The sequence below is a fragment of the Tachyglossus aculeatus genome, chromosome 22, assembly GCF_015852505.1.
Source record: "Tachyglossus aculeatus isolate mTacAcu1 chromosome 22, mTacAcu1.pri, whole genome shotgun sequence".
Classification (NCBI taxonomy): Eukaryota; Metazoa; Chordata; class Mammalia; order Monotremata; family Tachyglossidae; genus Tachyglossus; species Tachyglossus aculeatus.
In genome coordinates, this window is record NC_052087.1 from 1,618,257 (window position 1) to 1,637,683 (window position 19,427).

General features: G+C 48.1%; 1 protein-coding gene across 1 annotated transcript in view; it reads right to left on the minus strand.

The window, feature by feature from the left end:
* Nucleotides 1-13,451: 13,451 nt before the first annotated feature.
* The window catches only part of LGI1 (leucine rich glioma inactivated 1), a 57,994-nt gene continuing 52,018 nt past the window's right edge, over nt 13,452-19,427 (minus strand). Inside the window, exon 9 of the mRNA XM_038764445.1 lies at nt 13,452-14,641. Within this exon, the coding sequence (XP_038620373.1) occupies nt 13,806-14,641 (836 nt within the window). The 3' untranslated portion in view covers nt 13,452-13,805. The remainder of the gene's footprint in view (nt 14,642-19,427) is intronic.

Genomic DNA, 19,427 nt, shown 5'->3' on the forward strand with positions numbered 1-19,427 from the left:
AGCGCTTGGGAAGTTCAAGTTGGCAACATAGAGAGATGGTCCCTACCCAACAGTGGGTTCACAGTCTATTATTTATTATTAAGTGACTTGCCCAAGGTCACACAGCAGACAAGTGGCAGAGCTGGGATTAGAACCCAAGCGTTCAATAAATACGATTGAATGAATGAATGATCCTTTGACTCCGAGGCCCATGCTCTATCCAGTGAGCCACACTGCTTCTCTATGTATCAAATATTGTTCTAAGCACTGGGGTAATAATAATAATAATAATGATGGTATCTGTTAAGCGCTGACTATGTGCAAAGCACTGTTCTAAGCGCTGGGGGGATAATAATAATAATAATAATGATGGCATTTATTAAGCGCTTACTATGTGCAAAGCACTGTTCTGAGCGCTGGGATAGATACAAGGTGATCAGGTTGTCCCACATGGGGCTCATAGTCTTAATCCCCATTTTACAGATGAGGGAATTGAGGCCCAGAGAAGTGAAGTGACTTGCCCAAAGTCACCCAGCTGACAATTGGCAGAGCTGGGATTTGAACCCATGACCTCTGACTCCCAAGCCCGGGCTCTTTCCACTGAGCCACCCTGCTTCTGTAGATACAAGTTACTCAGGTTGGCCACCTTCCCTATCCTACATGGGGCTCACAGTTTAAATATGGAGGAGAACAGGTATGAAATCCCCATTTTACAAATAAAAATAATAATAATAATGGCATTTATTAAGCACTTACTATGTGCAAAGCACTGTTATAAGCACTGGGGAGGTGACAAGGTGATCAGGTTGTCCCACGGGGGGCTCACAGTCTTAATCCCCATTTTCCAGATGAGGGAACTGAGGCCCAGAGAAGTGAAGTGACTTGCCCAAAGTCACCCAGCTGACAAGTGGCGGAGCCGGGATTTGAACCCACGGCCTCTGACTCCAAAGCCCGGGCTCTTTCCACTGAGCCACGCTGCTTCTCTATGCATTGTTCAAAGCACTGGGGTAGATACAGGTTACTCAGGTTGGCCACAGTCCCTACCCTACATGGGGCTCACGGTTTAAATATGGAGGAGAACAGGCATCAAATCCCCATTTTACAGATGAGGAAACTGGGGCACAGAGAAGTTCACTGACTTGCCCCAAGTCACACAGCAGGAAAGCGGCGGAGCCGGGATTAGAACCCAATCAATCAACCAGTAAATCGTATTTATTGAGGGCTTTTGTGCAGAGCGATGTACTAATCACTTGGGTGAGTGCAATTTAACAGAGTTGTCAGACGTTTTCTGGCCGCGATCAGCTTACAGCCTAGAGGAGGAGACCGACGTAAATAAATAATTTATAGACACGTATATAAGTGCTGTGGGGCTGAGGGGAGGGGGAATAAAGAGTGCAAAACTAAGTGTTAAGACCACACAGAATGGGGAGGGAGTAGAAGCAGCATGGTGTAGTGGAAAGAGCTGCGTGACCTTGGGCAGGTCACGTCACTTCTCTGGGCCTCAGTTACCTCATCTGTAAAATGGGGATTAAGACCGGGAGCTCCATGTGAGACAAGCACTGTCTCCAACCCGATTACTTTGTATCTACCCCTGGACTTAGAACAGTGCTTGACACACGGTAAGCTCTTAGCAATCACCATAATTATTATTATTATTTGAATGAGGCTTTGAAGGTGGGGAGAGTTATACTCTGCATTCATTCATTCATATTTATTGAGCGCTTACTGTGCACAGAGCACTGTACTAAGCGCTTGGGAGGGACAAGTTGGCAATGTATAGAGACGGTCCCTACCCGACAACGGGCTCACAGTCTGCAGAATAGGAAGGAGGAAGGCATTCCCAGCTAGAGGGAGGATGCGAGTGAAGCGTCAGTGACAAGATTCATTCAGTTGTATTTATTCAATTCATTCAATTGTATTTATTGAGCACTTACTGTGTGCAGAGCACTGTCCTAGGCGCTTGGGAAGTACAAGTTGGCAACATATAGAGACGGTCTCTACCCAACAGCGGGCTCATGGTCTAGAAGGGGGAGACAGACAACAAAACAAAACACGATAGATAATAATAATAATAATAATGATAGCATTTATTAAGCACTTACTCTGTGCAAAACACTGTTCTAAGCGCTAGGGAGTTTACAAGGTGATCAGGTTGTCCCATGGGGGGCTCCCAGTCTTCATCCCCATCTTCCAGATGAGGTAACTGAGGCCCAGAGAAGTGAAGTGACTTGCCCAAAGTCACTGAGCTGACAAGTGGCAGAGTCAGGATTTGAACCCATGACCGCTGACTCCAAAGCCCGGGCTCTTTCCACTGAGCCACGCTGCTTCTCCGTGATGAGATCGAGGTACACGGAGAAGGGTGTAGAGGAACCAGTTGAGCAGGGTTGTAAACAGGAAATCAGGTAGGGGAGATAGGAGGGTTAAGGCTGATTAAGTGCTTTAAACCCAATAATAATAATAATAATAATGAAATTTATTAAGTGCTTACTATATGCAAAGCACCGTTCTAAGCGCTGGACTGTTCTAAGTGCTGGTAAGGAGTTTCTGCTTGATGCTGAAGTTGATTTAATATTGATTTAATATTAATTTAATATTAATATTGATTTAATATTACTCAATTCATTTATTTATTTTACTTGTACATATCTATTCTATTTATTTTACTTTGTTAATATGTTTGGTTTTGTTCTCTGTCTCCCGCTTCTAGACTGTGAGCCCGCTGTTGGGTAGGGACCGTCTCTAGATGTTGCCAACTTGGACTTCCCAAGCGCTTAGTACACAGTATTATTACCCATCACCCGCCAACCCTACCTCCTCCAGTATTATTTATTGAGCACACAGTGAGCGCTCAATAAATACGATTGATTGATTGATTGGGCAGCCACTGGAGGTTCTTGAAGAGAGGGGAAACATGGAATAAACGGTTTTGTAGGGGGAAGACTAGACTGGAGTGGGGAGAAGCAGGTGGCAGGGAGGACAAGAAGAAGACTGATGCAGTAATCGAGACGGGATAGGATAAGTGTTTGGATTAACGTGATAGCAGTCGGGATGAAGAGGAAAGGACGGATTTTATCGATATCGTGAAGGTTGCCCCGGCAGGATTGGGTGACATTAAATATCGGGGTTGACGGAGAGAGATGAGTTGAGAATAACGCCAAGGTTACAGGCTTGTGAGCCAGGGAAGTTGGTGGTACTGTCTACAGGGATGGGATTGTCTAGACCCCTGCTCTTTCTTGCCCTCAAGGAATTTACACTCTACCAGCAGGTGGATTGGATATATGTTATGTGCATAAATTCTTATCCTTGGGAAAGACTGGCTGGACCGACCAGAAAAGAAAAGGCCATTCCCAACAGGCTCACAGGGTATCGAGAAGCAGCAAAGCGGCGTGGCTCAGTGGAAAGAGCCCGGGCTGGAGAGACAGAGGTCATGGGTTCTAATCCCGGCTCCGCCACTTGTCAGTTGTGTGACCTTGGGCAAGTCACTTAACTTCTCTGAGCCTCAGTTCCCTCATCTGGAAAATGGGGATGAAGACTGTGAGCCCCCCGTGGGATAACCTGATCACCTTGTATCTCCCCCAGTGCTTGGCACATAGTAAGCGCTTAACAAATTCCTCCCTCCTAACCCACCGTCGTGTTAAAATATGACATTTGGAGAGTTATCCGTTGAGCTACAATCCACCCATTTTGCCAGGGATTGAAGGACATGGGTTCTAATCCCAGTTCTGTCACTTGTCTGCTGTGTGACCTTGGGCAAGTCACTTACCATCTCCATCCTCAATTACCTCATCTGTAAAACGGGGATTAAGACTGGGAGCCTCATGTGGGACAGATATGATTATCTTTTACTTGTACATATTTACTAGTCTATTTATTTTGTTAATTCAATTTTATTTGTACATATTTATTCTATTTATTTATTTTGTTAATATATTTTGTTTTGTTCTCTGTCTCCCTCTTCTAGACTGTGAGCCCGCTGTTGGGTAGGGACCGTCTCTATATGTTGCCAACTTGTACTTCCCAAGCTCTTAGTACAGTGCTCTGCACACAGTAAGCGCTCAATAAATATGATTGAATGTTAATGATGTGCATAAAGCTTTAATTCTATTTGTTCTGATGATTTTGACACCTGTCTACATGTTTTGTTTTATTGTCTGTCTCCCCCTCCTAGACTCTGAGCCCATTGCTGGGTAGGGACCATCTCTATGTATTGCTGACTTGGACTTCCCAAGCGCTTAATACAGTGCTCTGCACACAGTAAGCACTCAACAAATACGATTGAAAGAGAAGCAGCGTGGCTCAGTGGAAAGGGCCTGGGCTTTGGAGTCAGAGGTCATGGGTTCAAATCCTGGCTCTGCCAGTTATCAGCTAGGTGACTTTGGGCAAGTCACTTCACTTCTCTGAGCCTCAGTTCCCTCATCTGGAAAAATGGGGATTAAGACTGTGAGCCCCCCGTGGGACAACCTGATCATCTTGTAATCTCCCTGGGGCTTAGAACAGGGCTTTGCACATAGTAAGCACTTAATAAATGCTGTCATTATTATTATGATTATTATTATTAATGAATGAATGAACAAACACCAACAATATCATTATTATTATTACTATTGCTGTACTAGGTGCTCTCCCAAGCGCCTAGTACAACGATCTGCACACAGTAAGTGTTCAATAAATACAACTGATTGATTGACTGATCAACGGGTCCCCCACCACCACCCCGAGACAGAGGCGGAAGCAGGGATGGTTCCGTGGTTTCCATCCCACGTGAGCAGGCTGAGGGGAAAAGAAGGGATGGCGGTGGGAAAGGCCGAAGTGGCCAGACTGGTCGCGGTCAGCTTTCTCCTGTCATTTATTCGTTCAATCGCATTTATTGAGCGCTTACTGTGTGCAGAGCACTGTACTAAGCGCTTGGGAAGTACAAGTTGGCAACACAGAGAGACGGTCCCTACCCAACAACAGGCTTTTGTTTCTGAGGTCTGGTTACCCTAGAGGGGTGAGGCGCTGAGATCACAGGAGCTGAGGCTTTGCCCACCCAGTCCGCGGGGAACTTCGGGAGCCTGCGACTCGTTCTTCGCAGAGACGAACCTTTCCCTAGGCAGCTAGACCCTGAGCTGGTCAGTGGGAGAATGTCACATCTTTTGCGTGGCTCAGTGGAAAGAGCCCGGGCTTTGGAGTCAGAGGTCATGGGTTCGAATCCCGCTCCGCCACATGTCTGCTGTGTGACCTTGGGCAAGTCACTTAACTTCTCTGAGCCTCAGTTATCTCATCTATAAAATGGGGATTAAGACTGTGAGCCCCACGTGGGACAACTTGATCACCTTGTATCCCCCCCCAGCGCTTAGAACAGTGCTCTGCACATAGTAAGTGCTTAACAAATGCCATTATTATTATTATTATTGGGCTTCTGTCCCATGGCCCTACTGAGAGCTCACCTCCTCCCGGAGGCCTTCCCAGAGTGAGCCCCCTTTTTCCTCTCCTCCCCATCACCCCCCAACCCTACCTCCTTCCCCTCCCCATAGCACTTGTATATATTCGTACAGATTTATTACTCTATTTTTTACTTGTACATATTTACTATTCTACCTCCTCCCAGACTGAACCCCCATTTTCCTCTCCTCCTCCCCATCACCCCCCACCCTACTTCCTTCCCCTCCCCACAGCACTTGTATATATTCGTACAGATTTATTACTCTATTTTTTTACTTGTACATGTTTATTCTTCTATTTATTTTGTTAATAATGTGCATCTAGCTTTGCTTCTATTTATTCTGATGACTTGACACCTGTCCACATGTTTTGTTTTGTTGTCTGTCTCCCCCTTCTAGACTGTGAGCCCGTTGTTGGGTAGGGACGGTCTCTCTAGGTTGCCAACTTGTACTTCCCAAGCGCTTAGTACAGTGCTCTGCACACACTAAGTGCTCAATCACTACGATTGAATGAATGACTGAATATAGCTATCATTCTATTTGTTCTAACGATTTTGACACCTGTCTACATGTTTTGTTTTGTTGTCTGTCTCCCCCTTCTAGACTGTGAGCCCGTTGTTGGGTAGGGACGGTCTCTCTAGGTTGCCAACTTGTACTTCCCAAGCGCTTAGTACAGTGCTCTGCACACACTAAGTGCTCAATCACTACGATTGAATGAATGACTGAATATAGCTATCATTCTATTTGTTCTAACGATTTTGACACCTGTCTACATGTTTTGTTTTGTTGTCTGTCTCCCCCTTCTAGACTGTGAGCCCATTGTTGGGTAGGGACTGTCTCTCTAGGTTGTCAACTTGTACTTCCCAAGTGCTTAGTACAGTGCTCTGCACACAGTCAGCGCTCAATCACTATGATTGAATGAATGACTGAATATAGCTATCATTCTATTTGTTCTAACGATTTTGACACCTGTCCACATGTTTTGTTTTGTTGTCTGTCTCCCCCTTCTAGACTGTGAGCTTGTTGTTGGGTAGGGACTGTCTCTATAGGTTGCCAACTTGTACTTCCCAAGTGCTTAGTACAGTGCTCTGCACACAGTAAGCGCTCAATCACTACGATTGAATGAATGACTGAATATAGCTATCCTTCTATTTGTTCTAACGATTTTGACACCTGTCTACATGTTTTGTTTTATTGTCTGTCTCCCCCTTCTAGATTGTGAGCCCGTTTTTGGGTAGGGACCGTCTCTATATGTTGCCAACTCGTACTTCCCAAGCGCTTAGTACAGTGCTCTGCACACAGTAAGCGCTCAATCACTACGATTGAATGAATGACTGAATATAGCTATCATTCTATTTGTTCTGACGATTCTGACACCTGCCCGCATGTTTTGTTTCGTCATCTGTCTCCCCCTTCTAGACTGTGAGCCCGCTGTTGGGTAGGGACCGTCTCTCTATGTTGCCACCTTGCACTTCCCAAGTGCTTATTACGGTGCTCTGCACACAGCAAGCGCTCACTAAATACGATCGAATGAATGATTGAACGTCCCGACGTGTCTCGGGCAGAATCCGCCCAACGTCCCACTTGCGGCTTAGCCACCGGGACAAGGGGGACGGCAGGCTGGTGGCCACAAGAAACCCTGCCGCGGCCACTGTGACCCACTCTGGGCCAAGTTCTGGTGCCACTGACTAAATATTTCGTGGCTGAGCCTGAGACTTCGCCGCTAACCAGCGAGGGGGCCGGTGTGGCCTCTCTGGCTTCCACTGTCGGGCCCGCGGCCTCTCTCCAGGGGGACCTCGGGACCCGCTCTGAGGAGACTGCACGAGTCCCTGCCGCTCCTGCCGTTGCCATAGCAACCCCGAGAGAGCTCTGATGTGCGTGTGTGTTACATGTGTGTGAGTGTGTATGCATGCTGCCCCAATCCCCCCCTCCCCTTCCCCATCCTTTTCCTCTCATTTCTCCATTCTCCACGCCCCATCTCCTCTCCCAACCCGGTTTCACCATCATCATCACCAATCAATCAATCAATCGTATTTATTGAGCACATACTGGGTGCAGAGCACTGTACTAAGCACTTGGGAGAGGATGGTACGGCAGAGTTTGCAGACAAGTTCCCTGCCCACAGGGAGCTCACAGTCTAGAGGGGGAGACAGATGGGTGGAGACTGTCTCTATATGTTGCCAACTTGTCCTTCCCAAGCGCTTAGTACAGTGCTCTGCACACAGTAAGCGCTCAATAAATACAATTGAATGAATTAATATAAATTAATAACTTACAGAGAGGTTCATAAGTGTGGTGGGGATGAGGGAGCGGTAAATAAGAAGGGAGTGGGAAAAGAGGAAATGAGGGCTTGGAGCTTACTGTGCGCAGAGCACCGTACTAAGTACTTGAGCAATTCATTCATTCATTCAATCATATTTATTGAGCGCTTCCTGTCGGCAGAGCACTGCACTAAGCGCTTGGGAAGTACAAGCTGCCAACAGCGGGCTCACAGTCTAGAAGGGGGAGACAGACAACAAAACAAAATATGTAGACAGGTGCCAAAATCGACAGAACAAATAGAATTAAAGTTCTATGCACATCATTAACAAAATAAATAGGATAGTCAATATGGACAAGTAAAGTAAATGGAGTAATACATCTGTACAAATATATATACAGGTGCTGTGGGGAGGGGAAGGAGGTAGGGCAGGGAGGATGGGGAGGAGGAGAGGAAAAAGGGGGCTCAGTCTGGGAAGGCCTCCTGGAGGAGGTGAGCTCTCAGTAGGGCTTTGAAGGGGGGGAGGTGGGTTCGTTCAGTAATCAGCCAGGCAAGAGCGAGAGAGAGAGAGAGAGAGAGAGAGAGAGAGAGAGAAAGAGAGAGAGAGAGAGAGAGAGGGACAGAGAGAGAGAGAGAGAGAGAGAGAGGCTGGGGACGGAAAACCTGAGTTTCATATAAAATTTCTTCCGTGAGGCAAATTGAATTATTTATTTGTTTAGGCGCAATGGACTGAGCTTCCCTTTTGGGAGGAATGCAATCAATTAGCAATACTCGAGCTTCACACAATCATCCATTAATTGCGCGTGGGTGAGGCGGCAACCCAGTTGCATCTGATGACCCCACTAATGGGGTCATGAGAAGCAGCATGGCTCAGTGGAAAGAGCCCGGGCTTTGGAGTCAGAGGTCACGCGTTCAAATTCCGGCTCCGCCAGTTGTCAGCTGGGTGACTTTGGGCAAGTCACTTCACTTCTCTGGGCCTCAGTTCCCTCATCTGGAAAATGGGGATTAAGACTGTGAGCCCTCCTGTGGGACAACCTCATCACCTTGTAACCTCCCCAGTGCTTAGAGCAGTGCTTCGCACATAGAAAGTGCTTAATAAATGCCATTATTAGTACTATATGTAGTACTAGTATTAATGGGGCTTTCTAGGGCCCATATTTATCGTCCTTCCTTCTCTCCACTGTGATTTTTCAGCTGCTTATTAGTCCCTTTGCTAGGAACAGAGCAAGGACAAAGGTTTAGTTAGGGGTGGGAAGTGGACAGTTTTGCTATTGAATAGTAAGATCTTGGGGGGGCTCTTGGGCACAGTTCTGGAAAAGTGTCACTGTTGCTTCCATCCTTTCATTCAATCGTATTTACTGAGTGCTTAGTGTGTGCAGAGCACTGTACTAAGCGCTTGGGAGAGTACAGAGATAAACGGACTCATTCCCTGCCCACAGTGAGCTTACAGTCTTGAGGGGGAGAGACAGACAGACGTCGCCCTGACTTGTTCCCTTTATTCTTTCCTCCTCCCAGCCCCATGGCCCTTAGGTACTTGTCTGTAATTATTTATATTAATGTCTGTCTTCCCCACCCTAGACTGTAAGCTTGTTAAAGGCAGGGAATATGTCTGTTTATTGTCATGCTCTCCCAAGGGCCTAGTAATAATAATAATAATAATGGCATTTATTAAGTGCTTATTATGTGCAAAGCACTGTTCTAAGCGCTGGGGAGGTTACAAGGTGACCAATCAGGTTGTCCCACGGGGGGCTCACAGTCTTCATCCCCATTTTTACAGATGAGGTAACTGAGGCCCAGAGAAGTGAAGCGACTTGCCCAAAGTCACACAGCTGACAACTGGCAGAGACAGGATTTGAACCCATGACCTCTGACTCCAAAGCCCGGGCTCTTTCCACTGAGCCACACTGCTTCTCTTACTTACTTCTCTGCACACAGTAAGTGCTCAATAAAGCCGATTGAATGAATTGAATTAAATGAATGAACATTAATATAAATAATTACAGATCTGTACAAAAGTGCTGTGGGGCTGGGAGGGGGCTGAACAAAGGGAGCAAGTCAGGGGGATGCAGAAGGGAGTGGGAGAAGAAGACGGGGGCCTTAGGGAAGGCCTCTTGGAGGAGATGAGCCCCCAGTAAAGCCTCGAAGTGGGGGGAGAGTAATAGTTTGTCGGATTTGAAGAGGAAGGGCAGGAAGCGGGCGAGGGGCCGGTGGCGAGACAGATGAGATCGAGGTACAGTGAGAAGGTGAACTCTAGAGGAACGAAGTGGGAGGGCTAGGTGGTAGGAGGACAGTAGTGAGGTGAAATAAGAGGGGGCAAAGTGATGGAGTGCTTTGAAGCCAGCGGTGAAGAGTTTTTGTTGGATGTAGAGGTGGATGGGCAATCACTGGAGTTCCTGGGGGAGTAGGGAAACACGTCCTGAAGGTTTTTGTAGAAAAACGATCTGGGCAGCAGAGGGAAGTATGGACCGGAGTGGGGAGGGACTGGAGGCTGGGAGGTCAGCAAGGAGGCGGTTGCAGTCATCCAAGTGGGCTAGGATGAGTGATCGCATTACCATGGTAGTGGTTTGGATGGAGAAGAGAGGGCGGGTTTTAGCGACGTTGTGAAGGTGGGACGGACGGGAATTAGCTACAGTTGGAATGTGCGGGTTGAATGAGAGACAGCGGTCTATCTGTTGCCAACTTATACTTCCCAAGTGCTTAGTACAGTGCTGTGCACACAGTAAGTGCTCAATAAATAAGATTGAACGAATGAATGAAGTATAGCACCGTGAGACAGGAAGGATGGTAGTGCCGCCTACAGCGATGGGAAGGACAGAGTTGGGGTGTGGGAAGATAAGGGGCTCTGTTCTGGATATGTTAAGCTTGAGGTGATGGGAGGACATCCAAGCGGAGATGTCTTGAAGTCAGGAGGAAATGCGAGACCGCAGTGGAGGAGAAAGATGAGGGCTGGAGATGGAGATCTGGGTATCGCCGGCCTAGAGGCGGTAATTGAAGCCATGGGAGTGAAGGTGTTTTACGAGGGAGTGGGGAATAGAAGGGGTTCCAGAATTGAACTCTGAAGACACCTGGGGGTTCTCAATGGTGGGGCTGCCCACTGAGCCACCCCTCAACGGACCAGCAAGTCTTCTCTCAGCAGCTCTTCTCTTGTTTGGTGCCCAGCCCCACTGGCTGGCTCGGAGGAGAACCGTCCCCTAGTCCCCTAAACGTTGGCTCCCACCCTATCAACTTCCTCCAGCCTGGACGTGCCCTTTCACCTGTAATAATAATAATCATGGCATTTATTAAGCACTTACTATGTGCAAAGCACCTTTTCTAAGCGCTGGGGAGGTTACAAGGTGATGAGGTTGTCCCACGGGGGGCTCACAGTCTTCATCCCCATTTTACAGATGAGGTAACTGAGGCCTAGAGAAGTGAAGTGGCTTGCCCAAAGTCACCCAGCTGACAGTTGGCGGAGCCGGGATTTGAACCCCTGACCTCTGACTCCAAAGCCCGGGCTCTTTTCACCGAACCACGTTTTTTCTCTGTAGTCACACAGCTCTTTCCGGATCTAGCCCCCTGTACCCTACTCTCTGTACCTCACTCTTGTCTCATCCCAGCTCCGCCGCTTGTCAGCTGGGTGACTTTGGGTGAGTCACTTCACTTCTCTGGGCCTCAGTCCCCTCATCTGCAAAATGGGGATTAAGATTGTGAGCCCCACATGGGACAACCTGATGGCTTTGTACCCTCCCCAGCGATTCGCACATGGTAAGCGCTTAAGAAATACCAAAATTGGTATTATTATTCGACCCACTGCCTCCCCCTTGCCCGCATGCACCCTCAGGCCTGGAAATCCCCCCGCACCCCTTTATATCCGAGAGACGACCAGTCACCCCACCTTCAAAGCCCTATTAAAATCACATCTCCTCTAAGAGGCCCTTTCCCCAACCAAGCTGTCTCTGCCACTCTCCACCCTCCCCTCTGCATCAACTACGAGCTTGGCCTGTGTACTCCTTAATCACTTTGACGGTCACCCCAGCCCCACAGCATTTACTCTACTTTTTCCCCCATCTGTGATATATTTTAAAGCCCGTCTCCCCCTGTAGACCAAAAGCTCCCTGAGGGGAGGGATCAGTTCTACCATCTCTATTATATTGTAGAGAACAGCGTGGCTCAGTGGGTAGTCAGAGGTTGTGGGTTCTAATCCCGCCACTTATCAGCTGTGTGACTTTGGGCAAGTCACTTCACTTCTCTGTGCCTCAGTTGCCTCATCTGTAAAATGGGGATTAAGATTGTGAACCCCACGTGGGACAACCTGATCACCTTGTAACCTCCCCAGCGCTTAGAACAGTGCTTGGCACATAGTAAGCGCTTAACAAATACCATCATTATCCCAGACTGAGCTCCCTCTTTCCTCTCCCCTCCCCATCCCCCCCCGCCCTACCTCCTTCCCCTCCCCACAGCACCTCGATATATGTTTGTACAGATTTATTACTCTATTTATTTTACTTGTACATATTAACTTTTAGACTGTGAGCCCACTGTTGTGTAGGGACTGTCTCTATATGTTGCCAACTTGTACTTCCCAAGCACTTAGTACAGTGCTCTGCACACAGTAAGCGCTCAATAAATACGATTGATGATGATGATGATGAACTATTTTGTTAATGATGTGCATCTAGCTTTACTTCTATTTATTCTGATAACTTGACACCTGTCCACTTGTTTTGTTTCATTGTCCGTCTCCCCCTTCTAGACTGTGAGCCCGTTGTTGGGTAGGGACCGTCTCTATATGTTGCCGACTTGTACTTCCCAAGTGCTTAGCACAGTGCTCTGCACACAGTAAGCGCTCAGTAAATACAATTGAATGAATGAATGAAAGAAGCAGCGTGGCTTAGTGGAAAGCCACTGGGCAGTCAGAGGTCGTGGGTTCTAATCCTGCCACTTAGCTGTGTGACTTTGGGCAAATCACTTCACTTTGCTGTGCCTCAGTTCCCTCATCTGTAAAATGAGGATTAAGACCGTGAGCCCCCCGTGGGACAACCTGATCACCTTGTATCTCCCCCGGCGCTCAGAACGGTGCTTGGCACATAGTAAGCGCTTAACAAATGCCATCGTTATTACTATAATTATTATTATTACTCTTCCAAGAGCTTCGTACAGGACTCTGCATATGGTAAGCGCTAAATAGACGTGATGGACGGATTGATTGTTCCAGCTCCCGAGGCAGAGTTACGAACCACAGTAACAATAATAATGGTATTTGTTGAGCACTTACTAATACTAATAATGATGGCATTTATTAAGCGCTTACTATGGGCAAAGCACTGTTCTAAGCGCTGGGGAGGTTACAAGGTGATCAGGTTGTCCCACTGGGGGCTCACAGTCTTCATCCCCATTTGACAGATGAGGTAACTGAGGCCCAGAGAAGTGAAGTGACCTGCCCAAAGTCACACAGCTGACAATTGGCGGAGCCGGGATTAGAACCCACGACCTCTGACTCCAAAGCCCATGCTCTTTCCATTGAGCCACGCTGCTTCTCTGACACCTACTAGGTGCCAGCCACTGTACTGTGCACTGATAAGCACTTAATACCAGTGCTCGGCGCACAGGAAGGGCTCAAGAAATTCCATTAATCGATCGATGGATTGAGTTTTGATTAACTGATGGATTGATCGCAGTCCTGCTCCGCACTCTCCAAACCGTGTACCCGAAACCCACCACCGAGACCCCTCCGGTATAAAACCGATTCTCCCACGGCTCTCGGAGGCCCCTTCAACCCCCGCCCGGAAAAACTGGTTGCGGAAGGGGAAGGACAGAAAATGTAAACATTTTATTTGGCAGCTGTTTTCAACCCATGAATAAATAGAAGGAGAGACCACACTCATAGTTGTTCAAAAAACAGAAGCCGCGGGCTCACGTATCTACAGATTATCAATGCAGCGCAGTTCATTCACTTTAGAAAAGGTAACTTCCAACATCACTAGACTTGACAGGTAAAGATGAAGACACGAGGAATGCTTTGCTCTAGCCATCTCAGCCTTGGTGAGGCGGTCGCTTGGACGGACGGGAAGGAGAGAGCCATCATGCGTTGCGTCGTTCCTGTCCGCTTCCTGGAGGACGGGGAGAGGTCTGCCCGGGACGGGGGCGGGAGGAGGGGGCGGGGGTCACGCGCTTAAGTCGACTATGACGTGTTTATAAATCTGTGTGGTGCCCTTAAAACTGGAAGCAAAGAGAAAATGACGCTTGTCGATCGTCACGCGGGTGAAAGACCTCGGGGCCTGCACATTCAACTCTTGGAATTTCACGAATTTTGCTTTCTCCGAATCCCAGTTGTATACCTGGGTGAAAGAGTAGTCACTTCCCAGGATGGCATACTGGTAGTTTTCCACCCGCAGGGGCTGGAAGACCATGGCACCTCGAGATGGCATCCTCTGGACGTCCAGAAAGGCCGACCCCGCCCACTTCATCACCTTGGAATCCCCAATGAATCTCGTCAGGCAGATGTACACGTCTCCCCTGACCGTGAAGTGCTTGACGGCATAAACGTCCTCCGTGTTGGGGATGTCCGTCTGGTTGGTAAACAACTGGATCCCCTTGTTCCACTGGTACATGACCGGGCGCTGGGAGCTGCTGGACAGAATGAGATGCGGCGTTCTGGCCCTGTGAGGCGGCCTGGGGATCTCCAGGTATTCCACATCCGTGTCCCTGTGCCACGCGTGCAGGGACTGATGCGAGTAAAACCCATTTCCGTTCCACTTGTAGACGGTCGTGAAGCCGGCCTTGGAGCTGTCGGCCACCACGAAGTACCAGTCGTTCTCAATCCGGAACGTCTCGATGTCGTTCGGTTTTCGAATCTGGAGAATCTCGATGTCCTGGATTTTGATGAACTTGTTGGCAAAGCTGTCTCGCTTATAGATGTGAGAGCCTCCGAAGAGCTGGGCCACGATCACGTACAGCTGGGTCTCGATGACGATCGGCTTGCACACCACCGTCGAGGTTCCTGGAAAAGCGCAAGCGGGGGAATTAGGGTCTGGGGATTCGACGTCCGGTCAGGCGCGGGACGAGAGAGCCGACGCCTGCTCCTCCCCACCCCGTCCCCGCCCTGCGGGCGCGGTCACTGTCGTGGATCGGCATTACCCCTCGTGCTAGAGGGCAGATGGAGGAGCAAAAGGGGGCCAGCCCTGCCCTCGTGGAGCTTACGCTGTAACGGGGAAGACAGACGGATCGACAGACAGACGTAGAGCATCAGATGAACAATAGAGCCCGTTCTGCTCCAACACGAGTCTCAGTTACGTGATTTGGATCCAACGCTATCGGGGAGCTGTGGAATGTCCTTCCCACAAGGCAAGTCTGATGTGGCTATCTAGGACAGTGCTTTGGACAGTGCCAGGCGCCTAGGAAGCGCTCGATAAATACCACCGACGGACTGACATGACCCTTCTCTGGGCCTGTTACTTCAACTGTAAAGTGGGGATTAAGACGGTGAGCCCCGTGTCGGACAACCTGATCACCTTGTAACCTCCCCAGTGCTTAGAACAGTGCTTTGCACATAGTAAGTGCTTAACAAGTACCATCATCATCATCATCATCATCACTATTATTATTATGACCCCCACTGATGTGAAGGAGATTCAATGAGGAAGCAATAGTTGCATTGGGGAAGCAGCGTGGCTCAGTGGAAAGAGCCCGGGCTTTGGAGTCAGAGGTCAGGGGTTCAAATCCCGGCTCCGCCAACTGTCAGCTTTGTGACTTTGGGCAAGTCACTTCACTTCTCTGGGCCTCAGTTACCTCATCTGTAAAATGGGGATGAAGACTGTGAGCCCCCCGTGGGACAACCTGATCACCTTGTAACCTCCCCAGTGCTTAGAACAGGGCTTTGCACATAGTAAGTGCTTAATAAATGCCATTATTATTATTATTATTATTATTATTATTATTATTATCTCCACTGATGTGAAAGAGATTTGATGAGGAAGCAATAGTTGCATTCAGACATGTGGAACCGGATAAGATTTGAATACAAGCATATCATTTTTCCATAAAAGGAGGTTCTTCAAGAACACAACTATTGGGTCGTAGCAGAGTTGGCTGTCCGAGGTATGAATGATTAAAAACCAAATTGAGTCACTTAAAAGAATAAATACAAAATATTGTTAGTACGCAGAGTGGTGAGTGGCTGATTGGTTCCAGGAAGCTGGAAATTAATCCGGGAAGACTTCCTGAAAAGAGGTGACTTTTTAGGAGGCTTGGAAAGTGCAGCGGGAGGCGGTTTAGTGGACTTGGAGGGGTGGCGGGGGGGATTTCTCGATGGGGTAGAGGGGTGAGCAATGGTTCACAGGCAGGAAATTTGAGGATCAGGTACTGGGAGAAGGTTAAGTTGGGAGGAGTGAAGCGCGTGAGCTCTGATGAAGAGGGAGAAAAGAGTGACGAGTTGGAGGGAAGCAGCTGCTGCTTTTGTTTCGATCAAGAGTTTTCATTTTATGCAAGAAGAAATGGATAGCCATTGGAGGATTTAGAAGACGGGAGTACCTGAAAATGGGGTAGAGTGAAGAGGGGAGAGTGAAGGCTGGAGGCAGGGGGACGAACAGGGAGGCCAATGCAGGTGTCCAGTCAGGAAGTGATGAGGGCTAGAGCCAGGGTGGAACAGAGAGGCTGGATCCAGGAAATAATATAGGACAGAGATTGACTGGAATTAGAGACAGACCAAATGTGAGTGGAGAAAGAAATGAGATCAAGATGTCACCGAGATTGCCGGCTCATGGGATGGGGAGAATGGTGGTATCGTTCCCAGTCGGGAAAGTTAGAAAGAACTTGGGAGGGAAAAGGAGATGGTTCCCAGTGGGAAAAGTTAGAAAAGATTGGGGAGGGGAAATGAGCTGCAATGAGTTTGTGGTGTCAGTGGATCACCTGGCTAGGGATGTCCTAGAGGCAACAGGAGACATGAGACCGTAAAGCAGGAGTGGGGACAGGACTGAGTGTGATCCGCATAGAGGGCTAAGGCCATGTGAGTGGATTTGATTCCAGATTAGTTCTGGTTCCATGGGAGGAGGAGTCAGAAGAGAAAAGGGACTAAAGCAGAGTCCTGAGGAATATCCGCGGTGGAAGGGAGCAGGGAGGACAAGGAACCAACCAAAAATGCTGAGGAATAGTAGATTGGGAGCCCGTTGTTGGGTAGGGACCGTCTCTATATGTTGCCAACTTGTACTTCCCAAGTGCTTATTATAGTGCTCCGTACACAGTAAGCACTCAATAAATACGATTGAATGAATGAATGAAGTGGGGGCACTGGTTGAATCCAGGGTTGGTGAAACCAAGGCCGAGTTCCCGGGAAGAGGAAGAAATTAACAGCCAAGGCGGATCAGGCAGAGTATAACCACCCCCATTAAATGTGTCCAGAAGGCGATTGTTGGAGACCTCAGACTGTGTGCTGAGGGAAGTGCAATTCAGGTTGTAGTGGTTCAAGAAGTGAGTTGGTGGATTTATATAGTGTGTTCAAATAACTTGGGTAGGATCGGGTTAGGGAGTTGAGGCAATGGAGTAGTGGAGCCAAGAGATGGCTTTTTTAGAGTGGGATAACCTGGCCTTGAAGGAAAGAAGAAGGGAAGAAGTCAGAGGAGTATTTGAGATTAAAGATGGTGGTGAAATGGGGGAGGAGGGTGAGATTAATCAGTCAATCAAATAATGGATGGTATTTATGGAGCCTCTCCTGTGAATCCTCCTTACCGTGGCAGGAGAGTTTGCGTACGCCAGTGAAGCTTAGAACTGTGCCATTTAGAGCTATTCTCTCGCCGGGGTTACCCATAGTGGAAAGGTCTGAGCCGAAGTGTCAGAAAGAGTTGATTCGCCTGTGCTGGGCAGCAGCGGCACGGGAAAGATTCAAAGGTGGATGACCAAGTGATCAAAATGTTGATCAAAGATGACGGCAGAAACGTAAGTTTTTTACTGAGAGGAAGAAGGCAATGGTAAACCACTTCTGTACTTTTTTAATCGAGAAAACTCTACGGATACATGTCCATAGAGTCATTACGAATCGGAAACGGCTCGACGGCATTTGAAGAAGAATTTATCGATCACTTACTGTGTGCAGAACACTGCTTTAAGCGCTTGGGAACTTTCAGTATAACCGAGTTGGTAGACACGATCCCTGCCCACAAGGAGTTTACAGTCTATAGGGGAAGACGGACACTAATATCGACGAGGGATATGGTAGAGTATAAGAATATTTACATAAGTACTGTAGGACTGGGGTGAGTATCAAAGTGCTTAAGTAGCATACGGTCAAATTCGGAGTCGACGTAGAGGAGAGGGTGGATAGGGGAAGTAAGGTCTTAGTTTGCGAAGGCCTCATGTAGGAAATGGGATTTTAGGAAGGCGTTGAAGGTGGGGGGAGCGGTGGACTGGCAGACATGAAGAGGGAGGGAATTCCAGGCCTGAGGGAGGACAGGAGAAAGGGGGCCGTGGTGGGATAGATGTGATTGAGGTACAGTGAGTAGGTTCGTGTTAGAGGACTGGAGTTTGCAGGTTGGGCTATAGAAGGAAATCAACAAGACTAGGTAGGAGAGAGAGAGCAGATTGATCACCTTAAAGCCAATGATAAGGATGCAAACATGGGAGAGTTTTGAGGAGTGGGATGATACGGACTGGACAGTTTTTCAGAAAAATGATCCAGGCAGCAGAGTGAAGTATGGACTGGAGAGAGGAGAGACAGGAGGCAGGGAGGTCGGTGAGGAGGCTGACGTAAGTCAAGGAGTGAAACGATGATGGCTTGGATCAGCAATGGAACAGTCTGGATGGAGAGGAAAGGGTGGATTCTAGAGATGTTGTGAAGGCTGAACCGACAGGATTGGGTGGGGCAATAATAATAATAATAATGATGGCATTTGTTAAGCGCTTACTATGTGCCAAGCCCTGTTCTAGGCGCTGGGGAGGTTACAAGGTCATCAGGTGGTCCCACGGGGGGCTCACAGTCTTCATCCCCATTTTATAGATGAGGGAACTGAGGAACAGAGAAGTGAAGTGACTTGCCCAAAGTCACACAGCTAAGTGGCAGAGCCACTCGATGAATGAGATTCATTCATTCATTCATTCAATCATATTTATTGAGCGCTTACTGTGTGCAGAGCACTGTACTAAGCACTTGTATGAATTCACGGGATGAATGAGATGAATTCATGAGATGCATGAGAGACATAAGTTGAGGATAATGCCAAGGCAATGGGCTTGTGAGACAGGGAAGATGGGCGGTACTGTCTACAACCAAAGGAAAGTTATGGGGAGGATAAGGTTTGGGTGGGAAGATGAGTTTTGTTTTAGACATGTTAAGTTTAAGGTGTTGACGTGACATCCAAGAAGAGACATCGTGAAGGCTGTAGGGATGGCAGGGATACGGAGAAGGAGAGAGACCAGGGCTGGAGTTGTAGATTTGGGAATCAGCTGCATAGAGATGATAGTTGAAGCCTTAAGAGAGAATGAGTTCTCCAAGGGCGTGGATGGAGATGGAGAATAGAAGGGGATTCAAACTTCACATGTCTAAAACAGAGTTCCTTATCTTCCCACCCAAACCCTGTCCTCCCTGCGACTTTCCCATCACTGTAGACGCCGCTACCACCCTTCCCATCTCACAAGCCCGTAAACTTGGCGTTATCCTTGACTGCTCTCTCTCATTCACCCTACATATTCAATCCGTCACCAAATCCTGTCGGTCCCACCTTCACGACATTGCTAAAATCCGCCCTTTCCTCTCCATCCATACTGCTACCGCGTTAATTCAATCACTCATCCTATCC